A 13,994-nucleotide genomic window follows, 5' to 3' on the forward strand; every position below is an offset into this window, starting at 1 on the left:
TATTTAGAAACGAACAACAGCAGCTACATATAGAAAATACAAAAAAAAAAAAAAAAATGTTTCATTCCATCGCTTTGGCGCCCCCAAGGTGCTGCGTCCCTATGCGCCGCATATAGCGAATACCCACTTTTTGCGCAACTGGGTAACGGCCGTACGTTAGTCGAGTCTCAGCGGTCACTGGTCACAGGAATGTTTAAAGAGAAACGATGGAGGATTTTGATGTAAGAGAAGAGGAGTTTGTTGCCCAGCACTATTTATTTGAACCGCGAGAGGCGTTACTCTCACCTAAGCTTACGCTACTCCTACATCATGCGTCGGGTCAGAGGTCACTCTTCCGCCAGACTCACGTATGGCCGTTACTGGAAGACAGTGATTATAGTTTATAAAGGTATAAATATGGATATTTTTCTCACACAAACGCATGGCTTCGCTTCAGAAGGCCTTATTAACCCCCGGAGCCGTGTGGAGCACTTTTATGATTGGTGGATGCACTTTTTTGGGCCTCAAAATCAGGACCGTCTGACATTATAAAGCTGTGGAAAAGCCAGGATATATATATTTAATATAACTCAGATTGTGTTTGGCTGAAAGAAGAAATTCATATACACCTAGGATGGCCTGAGGGTGAATTATTCATTTTTGAGTAAACTAACCCTTTAATTTACTATTAATTAAGATTTTTGCCTCAATTACTGCTTATAAATAGTTAATAAGGTAGGCTAGTTTTTAAGTTTAGATACAAGATGTAGAATATGGCCATGCAGAATAAGGGATTTATATAATAAACAGCCAATATAATATGCATGCTAATAAACAACTTATTAACTAACTTAAGTGTTACCCAATTAAATAAAGAAAATGTGTAATACACAAATATCCTGTTTCCAGAGTACACAGCACAGCAAAACATGCTTTGAAAATGAAATGGTGTGCATCGTCAGGCTTGGGTTGAAAGGCTTACTTTGGCATTTTCATGCGTTTCTGGTTGAGTCAATCACGAATGGCGCTTATATAAGGGGCCTCTGGACCTTTACAGATGTACTGTAAGACTTTGAAAACAGACATTAGAGCTGTGCACTGAGAGTTGGATCATTTATGCTGGCATTCATTCCTTTTGCTTTTCTATAAGACTCTGGATATGAATGGTAATGGATCGATATTCTCTTCAACATCCTATCATCACCACAAGAAGATAATATAAACACCAAGAGCGTTGAGGAGAATCCAATGCTGAAGTAAACCAGGACCTCTTTACCATCAAACAGACTAAAATGGCCCACCATTGGGAATGTTAAAATACAAATGAGGAGACAATATTGAAGAACATTTTAAGTGCCTGGAAAATATATGACATGTGTTTGCAGTTTATGTCATACAGTGTAATAATCGACAGAGTTACAATTTATTGAGGAGACAATATTGAAGAACATTTAAAGTGCCTGGAAAATATATGACATGTTTTTGCAGTTTATGTCATACAGTGTAATAATCAACAGAGTTACAATTTATTGTTTATCTACACAATAGTTTATGGCTTTGCAAGATGTATGCGGCTTGCACAACCCCCCTCTGTTCCCTGAATGGAGTGCTCCACTCTCACAGTCCTCTATGCCGGAGGACTCCACTCATCTGCTCGGAGGGGGGGTTCACGGAGACGCTTTCTCTACCCGGCTGCCTTGGAGGGGCGCTTTGAGTCCGTTGGAGTTTTACATGCCGATAGCAGAATACCTCACACAGAGCCCAATAGACTTTGGTCAAATTAGCCTCGGTTCAGCGCCGACAAACCTACTGAATATGGACCATCTACACCCCTCATTGCCGTCCATCGCTCTTCCTTCACCCACACCCTACTCCATCTCTCCCTCCGTTCCTTTACCGTTCACTCTCTCTCATGGTACCACAACTCTCGGCTTCGCGTTCCAGGGAGGTGTGATCGCCGCGGCCGACACGCGCTCCAGCTGCTCGGGGCAGGTGGCCTGTCCTAACGCCCCAAAGGTCTTACCCATCCACTCTCACCTGGTGGGCACCACATCCGGGACCTCGGCTGATTGCGCGCTCTGGAAGCGCATCCTGGCTCGAGAGCTCAGGCTGTACCAGCTTCGACATGGCCGCAGGCTGTCCACAGGGGGCGCCGCGAAGCTGCTGTCCCACATGCTGCATCCATTCAAAGGCACTGAGCTGTGCGTCGCGGCCACTCTGTGTGGATGGGATGGGGATGGCCAAAAAGATGATGAGAAATATGCAAATACCCTAACCACTCAAATAACAGCGAGCGATTCATGTAGCCAAGCAGCAGCAGCAACCCAGCCTTTCTTAGCTGCCGCAGTTTGTAAAGCTCGTTCGAGAATAAGTGGCCCTCGGGTTGTATATGTGTGCAGTGACGGGCTGCGCCTGCAGGGGGAGCTGTTCTCCGTGGGCTCGGGCTCGCCCTACGCGTACTCGATCCTGGACGGCAGCGTTCACTGGGGGATGAGCGCACAGGAGGCCGCTTCAGTCGCCCGGGAGGCCGTGTACCGAGCCACGTACCGAGACGCGTACTCGGGCAATAATGTCGACCTCTACCATGTGACCGCCAAAGGGTGGAGGCGCAGAGAGAGGGAAAACTTAAAAGAGGAGTATTACAGAGAGAAAGAGAGAGAGAGAAAGAGAGTGGAGGAGAGAAAAACAGAGAAGAGAGCTATTTTGAAGTGTGATAACAGGGACACAGCTTGAGGAGAAACATGAGGCAGATTTTGAAAGAAAGAATGTAAAGGATGTACAAAAATAAAAAAAGATGCAAAGACAAAAATGTATTGATAATTCATTTAGATTGTTCCCACGCTTCTTGAAAGTACTTGAAAAAACTTGAATTTCAGACACATGGATTCAAGGCCTGGAAAGTACTTGAAAACAAATATAGGTCCTTGAAAGTGCTTGAGTTAAATTTGAAAAATGTTTTGTTTAGAATGGTGTTATTTCAAAAATTGTCCTACTTTGTGCTATCAAAGACCGAATGAAAAGTTGCTTATGTTCGGGGGGTGGAGAGGTAGCGGGAAAAAAACTTGAACCGATGGAGAGCAGTAGGCCTACATACACTTGCTTTAAAAAAAAAGAAAAGTTGCGATTTTCTAGGCCGATATGGGAACTATACTCTCATTCCTGCGTAATAATCAAGGAACTTTGCTGCCGTACCATGGGTGCAGCGAAGCAATGATATTACGCAGCACCTGAAAATAGGCTAACTTCTGTCACCATAACCATCGCGACAACCTGCTGTCACAGAGAGAGCGCTGGGGACTATTTTCAGACGTTGTGTAATATCATTGCGCCGCTGCACTCGTGGTACGGCTCAAAGTTCCTTGATTATTACGCAGGAATGAGAGTATAGTTCCTAGCCATATCGGTCTAGAAAATCACAACTTCTCATTTTCCGTCAGTCTTAGTACACGATGTAACTATACACATCACAACATGTAAATAGGAAAATGTTGGCGTTATTTAGTCACTTATTGAGCAGTAGGCTAGCTGGAGTTGAGACACAACCAGACACGGAGATGAGAATGGTATGCATGGACTTATCTAACTCGGTGAATAAGCTAAAGTCCCAAAAGGTCGGCGTGTTCCTTTAAGTAGCCTACTTTAAGAGGTATTTCGTGATGCTACATATACTGGGTTATGAATCTGATAGGTGCTTGAAATAAAATAAATGGTGCTTGAAAAAGTCCTTGAATCTGGTGTTCATGAAAGAGTGGGAACCCTGTTAATAGTTCTCGCTGTTTGTGAATGAATGAGCTTTAAAGGCACAATATGAACGATTTTTGGATTTAAATATCCCAAAACCACAAGAACAATGTTATATATTTCGTTGACTTGTGTACTTACTCTCAAATGTTTCCAAGAATGTTTAAATCAAGAGAAATTAGCAATTTTAACCAATTTTATCAATGATGACATACCTGCGTTACCTTCGATTTCCAATTTTATTTTGTAGAAACCATAGAAACACCAAAGACACTTTAATATATTGTGTTTTATATTAGACAGGTGAGCAACTGTTTGGAGACATTCATCGAAAGACAACTAATCATTGTTCTCCAGCTCAACACAGTTAAGGTCCTTTCACACTGGACGCGATTTTGATAATTCGCGCGATGGTTTTATTTTTTGATCAGCTGTTTGTGTAATGAGAGCTTTCACACCGAACGCGAATGTGCTGTGCCGAAAAAACAATGTTTATTTTTTTCGTTTCGATGTTGATTTTTTTTAACACTCACAGCGACAGAAAAGGCTTAAACCAATCACATACAAGGAAACAAAGGTGATGAAATGCCCAGTTGATGTCACTAGCCATTCAATCAACATTAACCTTTGCCAGGTATTGCATTTCTCATGAGATTACAGCTGTAGTTGTGTTTACAGATGTACAGATGCAGCTGTGTTTGCCCACTATAGGCTACAGACTACGATATTATAATCAATACATTGATTTTTTTTTTTTAATCTAATTGTGTCCGCGACTATTGAAAGTGAATGTGTTTCCGTCAGTACGACTGTGGCACTTAAATGTTTACATTGTGACTCAACTGGAAACACAGCAGCTCCGGATCGAGCCGTTCCTGAAGAGTGTGTGTGTGTGTGTGTGTCGTCAGATGCACTGCTATCGTCTCTTTCTGGAGGAGCTCCTCAAATTGTCCCACGGACATTTGAAAGTAAGTGCGGACCGGCCATGATAAAGTTTTAGCTCCTGTAGAAGATTAACATACTCCCCTTCAGACTCTCTGTTCTTTAAGACTGAGTGCACCCAAAACCTTCTTCTCTGTCTTTTAAAGAAAATTAAAAGCTTGTCTCCACTGAATGATTATGTGTCTGTGTTTCTCAGCTTTCGCGCAAATGTTTTGGAATGTTGGAGCTCTGAAACGTCGCAAACTCGCTGGTGTGAATGGTTTTAACGTGAACTATTCGCACACAAAATATTCGCTTTTTCCGCTTCGCTTTTTCGTTACGTGTCCGGTGTGAAAGGGCCTTTAGTTTTATTGTTTAAATCTGGTGTTCTTGATTTACGGCGAGTACCATGTTTTACCAGGCCTAATATCCATCTAGCTGACTACAGTGTGAACAAGTGTCTCATAGTTGCCGCTGAGGTTACGCACAGAGTAGCATTACTTTCGGCACACTCAAATGTGTGTGTAATATGATAAAACAGCGCTGCATTACCACACACACACGAGCGGAAGAAGCGGAAGTGATAATAAAAGCTCCACGAAATTTAGGCATCATCAAACTACGGCTTTTGATTTGAATAAGCGACCTCTAGCGGAGAAACATTACATATCGTGGCTTTAAAGAAATGGTACAGCCAAAAATGAACAGTGTGTTGTACCAAAACTGTATGATTTTTTCTTTCTTTCCGAGGAACACTAACAGAGATGTTTAGCAGAGTTGGGTGGAATATTTTTTGAGTACTTTGTCCTTTTAATAGTTAAATAATTTTGCTGAATGTCGGAAGCTTCACCCTTTCTTTGATTGTATTTTGGGCATTATGATAAAAAAAAAAATCTCCTTTTGTGTTTTTAAAAAAGGAGGAGAAAAAATAAACTTATGGGTTTAGAATGAAATAAATGATTTTTCTGAAACTTTTTTTTTTTTTTTTTGAGTGAACAAACTTTTTGATCAACCAACTTTTTTTTGTTGATCATTTCTAATCGAATGACTAATGAAGAAAATAAAGCTCATGTTTAAAATTGAGCAGAAATCAGGGCTCAATGCTAATGATTTTTTTCTATTGTCCTGGTTGGGTCGGTGGTTAAAAATGTACATGCTCTGCCAAATTGTGGCCCCACCACAAAAAAGTAATGAATACATGAATTAAAACGTATTGTTTTTGACCCATGTTACCCAGTATTCTAACAAATAAGGTTGCAATGATACCAACATTTTAGTAAGATGTCATAATTCCAATTTGTATTATTCATTATAAAATAAAATAAACAGATTGCAAGCAATAGCACAAATACATACAATGAAACACAGATGAATAGATTTTTAGTAGGCCTAATGCAGACATATCTAGTCCATCGTAAATGTCAGAAAACAACATTTATGTTTAAACAAATGACATTACTGTTAGCAGAGTAGGTCTATACAGATAACACACGGAATACGTTACTCTTTCACAACATCCAGTCGCTCTGACTGGCATATTTTACTTTTAAACAGGCACGCGCATTCATTCAGTCACTGATTAGGTCACATGATGACTTATCTTGCAGTGTGATTGCCTGGGCCACAAAAATAACAAAACTGGGAAAACTAATACAAATACAAATGAGAGCATAATACGTAGACATATTAACAATTATACTGATGTAACACATTTAGGTTACTGGTTTTTAATGGATCACAGACCGTGTCTTTCTATAAGTTCAGTAACCCCTACAGGATACAGAAGGGACTGCTGCTTTTATTAATGCGTGTCAAAAATCTCTGACTGTACATTATATTATTAATCTCCCCCAGATCTTCGCTTTAGAAGTTCACTTTCATTAATTTGCATCCTAAATGGAGGCCCAAATTAAAGGTTTTTATATGATGTTGTAAAAATGAACCGTCTTGGTAATTCCCAATTCTTGATAAGTGGCAACTGCATTAAGGGGGGGTGTAATGCTGTTTCATGCATACTGAGATTTTTACACTGTTAAAGACTGGGATTCCCATCCTAAACATTGACAAAAGTTGGACGTTTGATGGAGTATTTCTGTGTCAAAAATACCGGTTTCTCATAAGTTTCGGAAAGTTTTTTCCGAGTATGGGTATATGTCAGATGGGGCGGAATGTCATACGGGCTCTTCTCTTCTCTCTTCTCTTTTAATTCAGTAAGATATCAAATACACTGCTTAACAATAACCACTAATTTATATAATATTTCCCCCTATATTTTATGCCAATTTTATGATTGGTTTATGCACTACAAACACTTGTGCATTAAGTACCCATGGATTTTATGCAATGTTAAAAAAATATCACTGAACAAGGCAGTTTAGAAAAGTTAAAAAATTGCAATTGTTCAATGTTTTTGAAAGAAGACTTCTGCTCACCAAGGCTGCACTTATTTAATAAAAAATGCAGTAAAAAAGTAATACAGTGAAATATTATGCCAATGTAAAGCAGCTGTTATCTATGTGAATATATAGTAAAAAGAAATTAAGTAATTTATTCCTGTGATCAAAGCTGAATTTTCAGCATCATTACACCAGTCTTCAGTGTCACATGATCCTTCAGAAATCATTCTAATATGATGATTTGCTGCTCAAGAAACATTTCTGATTATTATCAATGTTGAAAACAGTTGCCCTGGTTGTCCCTCGCTGTCGTCTGGTTCCTGGTTCCATGTTCTTCGTCGTGTTCGTTCTGGATTCTCCACTCAGCACTGGGATTACGGGCACCTTCACGAGGATTCACCACACCTGGATTGAGCACGATCACCGTCTGTTCACCGAAGTCCCTGCGTCACCATACCATCCAGCTTGTGTCTGTCTGACCACCTGTGTGTGTGTGTGGACTGCCGGTTTTGACCGCGAACCTTGTCATTTAATAAAGAGCGTTTTGCAGTTGCATCCTGAGCCTGTCATTGTTACAGAACGATCTGACCAACGATGGATGCAGCAAGCGCAACCAGCTGGGATGAGTTCGCTGCACGCAGCATAGCGAGAATGGATCAACAAGAGGAAGGTATCGCACACACAGGTCGGGCAGTCCAAGCTCTTGTGACGCAGGTGTCCGAGCTCACCCGTCAACTACAACTGCTAAGGACTCCCACTGCGCCACCCACACCGCCCGTGCAGCCTATACCAACGGAGGAGAGTTCCCCACGAGAGCCGCGATTGCCCACCCCGGAGGGATACGCAGGTGAGCCTGAATATTGCAGAGCATTTCTGACCCGTTGTTCAATGCATTTCTCCCTTCAACCACAGATATTTCATCTAGAACGGTCCAAGGTGGCCTTCGTTCTCACCTTATTGGCTGGAAAAGCGGCTCTTTGGGGAACGGCGGTGTGGGAAAGTCAAGACCCATGCTGTGCCTCGTTCCAGGCACTCTCCGCGGAGATGAAGAGGGTTTTCGATCATGCGGAGGCGGGTAAGGAGGCGGCCAGATTACTCACCGATCTCCGCCAGGGAGAGCGCTCGGTGTCGGAATATTCCATCCAGTTCCGCACCCTGGCCGCAGAGTGCCGTTGGAACGAGGAGGAACAGATTCCTGCATGGGTTGGCTGACCGTGTCCAAAAGGAGATTTATATGTTGGACCTTCCAACCAGCTTGAATGGACTCATTGAACTGGCGCCAGGAGTCGACGCTCGGTTGAGCAGAATGGGCCGATTCCAGCAGAATCACCAGTTTCGTGGCGTGGAGGAATCCCGGTCCGGCAGAGGGGACACGGTCAGCCCCGTCGCCGATCACGAGCCCATGCAGGTGGGGAGGACTTCATCCACTCCTACCCGGTAAAAGATCAAGCCCGGTAGTAACATTGAGGCTACTATCGGGTGGGATCTCCGCTGAGAAGACCTCATCATCTACACTCCTCCCGGTAAGACTAAGGTGGGCAGCTCACATGCACGACACCAAGGCATTACTGGACTCAGGGGCTGAAGGTAATTTTATGGACTTTAAACTGGCTCAAGGACTTCAGATTCCTTTCTCTCCACTCACACGCCGCATCTTCGTCAACGCTCTCAATGGCCAAGCACTACCCAACATTTCTCACATTACTGACTCCATCACTCTCATCACATCCGGCAATCATACAGAGACCATCACATTTTTTCTCATGAACTCACCTTTGGCAGCCGTTGTTCTTGGACATCCGTGGCTCACCAAGCATAACCCCAGAGTCGATTGGGGCCACAACACTGTGTCTGAGTGGAGTAGTTTGTGTCATGAGTCTTGTTTAGTGTCTGCTTGTTCGTCTGTTCCTGTCTCTGTGTTCCAGGAGGAGGCAGTGGATTTATCTAACGTGCCCGTGGAGTACCAGGACCTGAGGAGAGTGTTCAGTAAGTCTCGTGCTGCTTCTCTTCCTCCGCATCGTCCCTATGACTGTGCTATAGACTTAGTACCGGGTGAGTCTCCGCCTAAGGGCAAATTATATTCACTTTCTGTTCCAGAGAGGGAGGCTATGGAGAAATATATTTCTGATTCGCTAGCATCCAAATTCATTCGCCCTTCCTCATCTCCAGCGGGGGCGGGGTTCTTTTTTGTGGGGAAGAAGGATGGCTCTCTGCGACCGTGTATTGATTACCGGGGGCTGAACAACATCACGGTAAAGAATACTTATCCTTTGCCGCTGATGTCTTCAGCTTTCGAGCGATTACAGGGAGCATCCGTCTCCACAAAATTGGATTTACGTAACGCTTATCATTTGGTTCGCATAAGGAAGGGTGATGAATGGAAGACCGCATTTAATACCCCTAGGGGGCACTTTGAATACTTGGTCATGCCGTTCGGGCTGTCCAACTCCCCAGCGGTCTTCCAGGCACTCGTCAACGACGTGCTGAGAGATATGGTCGACCAGTTCATATATGTCTACCTGGACGACATATTGATTTTTTCATCTTCTCTCCAGGATCACGTTCAGCATGTCAGACGAGTGCTTCAGAGGTTGTTAGCGAATGGGCTTTTTGTCAAGGCGGAGAAATGCGTTTTTCATGCACAGTCTGTTCCTTTTCTAGGGTACATCGTCTCGTCTGAGGGAGTGCGTATGGATCCTGACAAGGTTAAGGCTGTGATAGATTGGCCAAGTCCGGATTCACGTAAGGCCCTACAGAGGTTTCTGGGATTTGCCAAATTTTATCGGCGTTTAATTCGAAACTACAGCCAACTAGCCGCGCCTCTGACTGCCTTGACCTCCCCCAGAACGACGTTCAGGTGGTCCGATACAGCGGAAGCTGTATTCGTCAAACTCAAAAGCCGCTTCGTTTCGGCTCCCATTCTCGTTGCACCTGATCCATCACGTCAGTTCGTGGTGGAGGTCGACGCATCAGAGGTGGGGGTAGGAGCAGTTCTCTCCCAACGTTCTTCCACAGACGACAAGATGCATCCCTGCGCGTTTTTGTCTCATCGTTTATCACCTGCCGAACGTGACTATGACATTGGTAACAGAGAGTTGTTGGCTGTCAAGTTAGCGCTGGAGGAGTGGCGTCACTGGTTGGAAGGGTCAGGGGTACCTTTCATTGTTTGGACCGATCACAAGAACTTAGAATATATCAGAACCGTGAAAAGACTCAACTCTAGGCAGGCTCGGTGGGCACTTTTTTTCGGACGTTTTGACTTCTCACTCTCGTACCGCCCGGGTTCCAAAAACATCAAACCCGATTCTTTATCTCGAATTTTTGATCAATCCGAACGCCCGTCTACTCCCGAGTGTATTTTACCCGAGACCCTTTTTGTCTCCACTCTTAGGTGGGAGATCGAATCGAAGGTTATATCAGCCTTAGAAGGGGTAACGCCTCCGCCCGATTGCCCACCGAATCGTTTGTTTGTGCCAGAGGGAAATCGGTCCGACGTTATTCAGTGGGGACATTGTTCCAGCATAGCTTGCCACCCAGGGGTGCACCGCACCAGTTATTTGGTAAGACAACGATTCTGGTGGCCACTTATGGCTCGCGACATCCGCAATTTTGTCTTGGCTTGCTCGGTTTGTGCCACTGGTAAAACTTCCAATCGTCCTCCGGATGGGTTATTGCAACCGCTGTCAGTCCCTTCGAGACCCTGGTCCCATATCGCTCTAGATTTTATTACCGCCCTTCCGCCCTCCCAGGGCAAGACGGTCGCTTTGACCGTTGTGGACCGGTTCTCGAAGGCGGCTCATTTTATTCCTTTACCCAAATTACCCTCAGCCAAGGAGACAGCGGTTACTGTCATTGATCACGTCTTTCGACCACATGGCCTCCCGATGGACGTGGTGTCTGACAGGGGTCCCCAATTTGTGTCCAAATTTTGGCAAGAGTTTTGTAGACTTCTGGGGGCGAGTGTCAGTTTATCTTCGGGGTTTCATCCTCAAAGCAATGGACAGCAACTCTCAATAGTGGAGTACGCTCACAATTCGTTGCCAGTGTCATCCACGGGCCTCTCTCCGTTTGAATGTAGTCTAGGTTACCAGCCACCAGTTTTTCCCAGTTTGGAATCCGAGGTCACGGTCCCCTCCGCTCACGCCTTCATCCAGAGGTGCCGTCACACCTGGAGCAGAGCCCGAGAGACTCTTCTCCAGGTAGGGGCGCGCACCAAGGCTAAAGCCGATCGCCACCGGTCGAAGCCTCCCGTATACGTCGTTGGTCAAAAAGTGTGGCTTTCTACTAAGAACATTCCTCTCCGATCCGTGTCTAATAAGCTTGCTCCTAAATTTATTGGCCCGTTTCCTGTCACCAAGATCATTAGTCCGGTGGCAGTCCGCCTCAAACTTCCTCCTGCGTACAGGAGAATTCATCCCGCCTTCCATGTATCTAAAATTAAGCCCGTGTTTCATGCACACATTAATCCGCCGGTCCCGGTTCCTCCCCCGCCGCGTCTCGTAGATGGGGAACCCACTTATTCGGTTAACCGTATTCTGGATTCGAGAAGGAGGGGACGCGGATTTCAATACTTGGTGGACTGGGAAGGTTACGGTCCAGAGGAGAGAAGTTGGGTTCCTGCTAGAGACATTCTGGATCACTCCCTGATCGATGATTACAATCGACAGGTAAGTCCGTCTGGGAATGTCAGGAGACATTCCTAGAGGAGAGGGTAATGTCACGGTTCATGAATCTGCTGTCTCTCTCTCGTCTCATGTTGTGTCTGTGGGCGTGGTCACTGATCACTGCTGATCAGCAGCGCCAGCTGGTTCCAATTGTTTGTGTCTTTATATGTGCAGTGACTGGTGTCTCATGTTGTCAGATCGTTGTGGTTTCCCCGGTGTGTGTTCCTGCCCTGGTTGTCCCTCGCTGTCGTCTGGTTCCTGGTTCCATGTTCTTCGTCGTGTTCGTTCTGGATTCTCCACTCAGCACTGGGATTACGGGCACCTTCACGAGGATTCACCACACCTGGATTGAGCACGATCACCGTCTGTTCACCGAAGTCCCTGCGTCACCATACCATCCAGCTTGTGTCTGTCTGACCACCTGTGTGTGTGTGTGGACTGCCGGTTTTGACCGCGAACCTTGTCATTTAATAAAGAGCGTTTTGCACTTGCATCCTGAGCCTGTCATTGTTACAAAAACTGCTTCAAATGTCTTTGTGTTGTTAGCTATCGACTCATTCACTCAAATGCGCTACTATTCCATTGTTTTTCTATGTAAACACGCACTTGTCTGACTTGCAAAACCGTTCCGTCTTGCCCCCCCCCCCCCCCCCCCCCCCCCCCGGGGGGGGGCAACCGTCATGAAATGATTATTTTTACATTGACAACTTGACAGCTCAATAATAAACCATAAGAAAACATGAGATCAAGTATGTGAACTTGCAACAGAACACATTTTATATTATTGTACATTTGATTATTTTATTTATTTCTAAAGAACTCTTAGCCTATTTGGTGCACTTTAAAGGGACAGTTCAGCCCAAAATGAAAATTCTGTCATCATTTACTCGCCCTCATGATGTTCCAGACCTGTATGAGTTTCTTTGTTCTGCTGAACACAAAAGAAGATATTTTGAAGAATGTTTGTAACCAGGCTTCTTTGGGGGCACCATTGACTTCCATAGTAATCTTCCTATGTGTTCAACATAACACAGAAATGTATACATGTTTGGAACAACTTGAGGGTGAGAAAATGATGACAGAATTTTCATTTTTGGGTGAACTGTCCCTTTAAGCAGTCATTCTGAACCAGTAATAACTTTTTTGAATTTCAAAAATGTATTTTTTTTTAAATTAATTTACTTAAATTATGACTGTATTATCATGTAATTATTTGTCCCATTTTTATCTAAATTTTTTTTTAAATATCATAAACTTTATATGAGAGGATTATTGGTTATGTATGATTAGCAATGATTAAATTAATAATTACATTTATTAGGCTATAATCTATTAATTAACCTGTCTAAAAAATAATAATTCTGTCTGCCAAGCTCTGATAATGTATTGAATAGTATATTAATATATTATCTATTAAAAACAACTATAGGCTACCTTAAGAAGCACAGATGTGTCTGTCACCGCTGTTGCTTTAAGTCAGTTAGTCTGAGAAACTGAAGTGCTTCTCATAAAGTGTGCAGTTGGCCTGAGGTTCATCATGAGTTACTGGACAGACCCATTGATACCTTTTTGATTTTCAGCTCTATATCTGGAGATCCTTTTGCATTTAAACGGTGGACGCGACGCGAGCTCGACATGTTTTTTTAAAAACGCGCAAGTTTACAGGCACACGGCACAGCGCATGTTCTCGAGACTCCGCCGCTATGACAACAAAGCCGCTAAAACGCAATCACGCACAAATGAGCTCCTGTAGATTAGATTAGATTAGATTCAACTTTATTGTCATTACACAAGTACAAGTACAAGGCAACGAAATGCAGTTTAGGTCTAACCAGAAGTGCAATAGCAGCAAGTGCAGGATATACAACGTTTGCATAAGTGCAGGACATGGATATGTACTGAGTATATATAAATATGTCTATAAATAGAGAGATGGTTATTACTATAAACAGAATTTACAGCTGAATATGTACAGTGAATAATATACAGATGGTTAATACTATAAACAGAATTTACAGGTGGATATGTACTATGAATATAATATAATATACAGATGGCTATTACTATAAACAGAATTTACAGGTGGATATGTACTATGAATATAATATAATATACAGATGGCTATTACTATAAACAGAATTTTACAGATAGAGGTATACAATGATATGTTAGGCTAAAATGAGGAATATGGCAGTGGATTAAGGTAGTGCAATAAATTATGGACAGAAGCTATCCGAAAAAAAGTGTAAAAGTGCAGTGGAAGTGATTGCATATTACAGTTAGAAGTACGGTG

General features: G+C 43.4%; 1 protein-coding gene across 1 annotated transcript; it reads left to right on the forward strand.

The window, feature by feature from the left end:
• Positions 1 to 1,530: 1,530 nt before the first annotated feature.
• psmb11b (proteasome 20S subunit beta 11b) lies at positions 1,531 to 2,712 on the forward strand (the record flags this gene model as incomplete). Its single annotated transcript, XM_079803314.1, has 1 exon — positions 1,531 to 2,712. One exon carries the CDS (start codon positions 1,531 to 1,533, stop codon positions 2,710 to 2,712), a length of 1,182 nt encoding a protein of 393 aa, XP_079659440.1.
• Between the last annotated feature and the right edge of the window lie 11,282 nt (positions 2,713 to 13,994).

Source organism: Gobio gobio (genome assembly GCF_949357685.1).
Source record: "Gobio gobio genome assembly, chromosome: 21".
NCBI lineage: Eukaryota > Metazoa > Chordata > Actinopteri > Cypriniformes > Gobionidae > Gobio > Gobio gobio.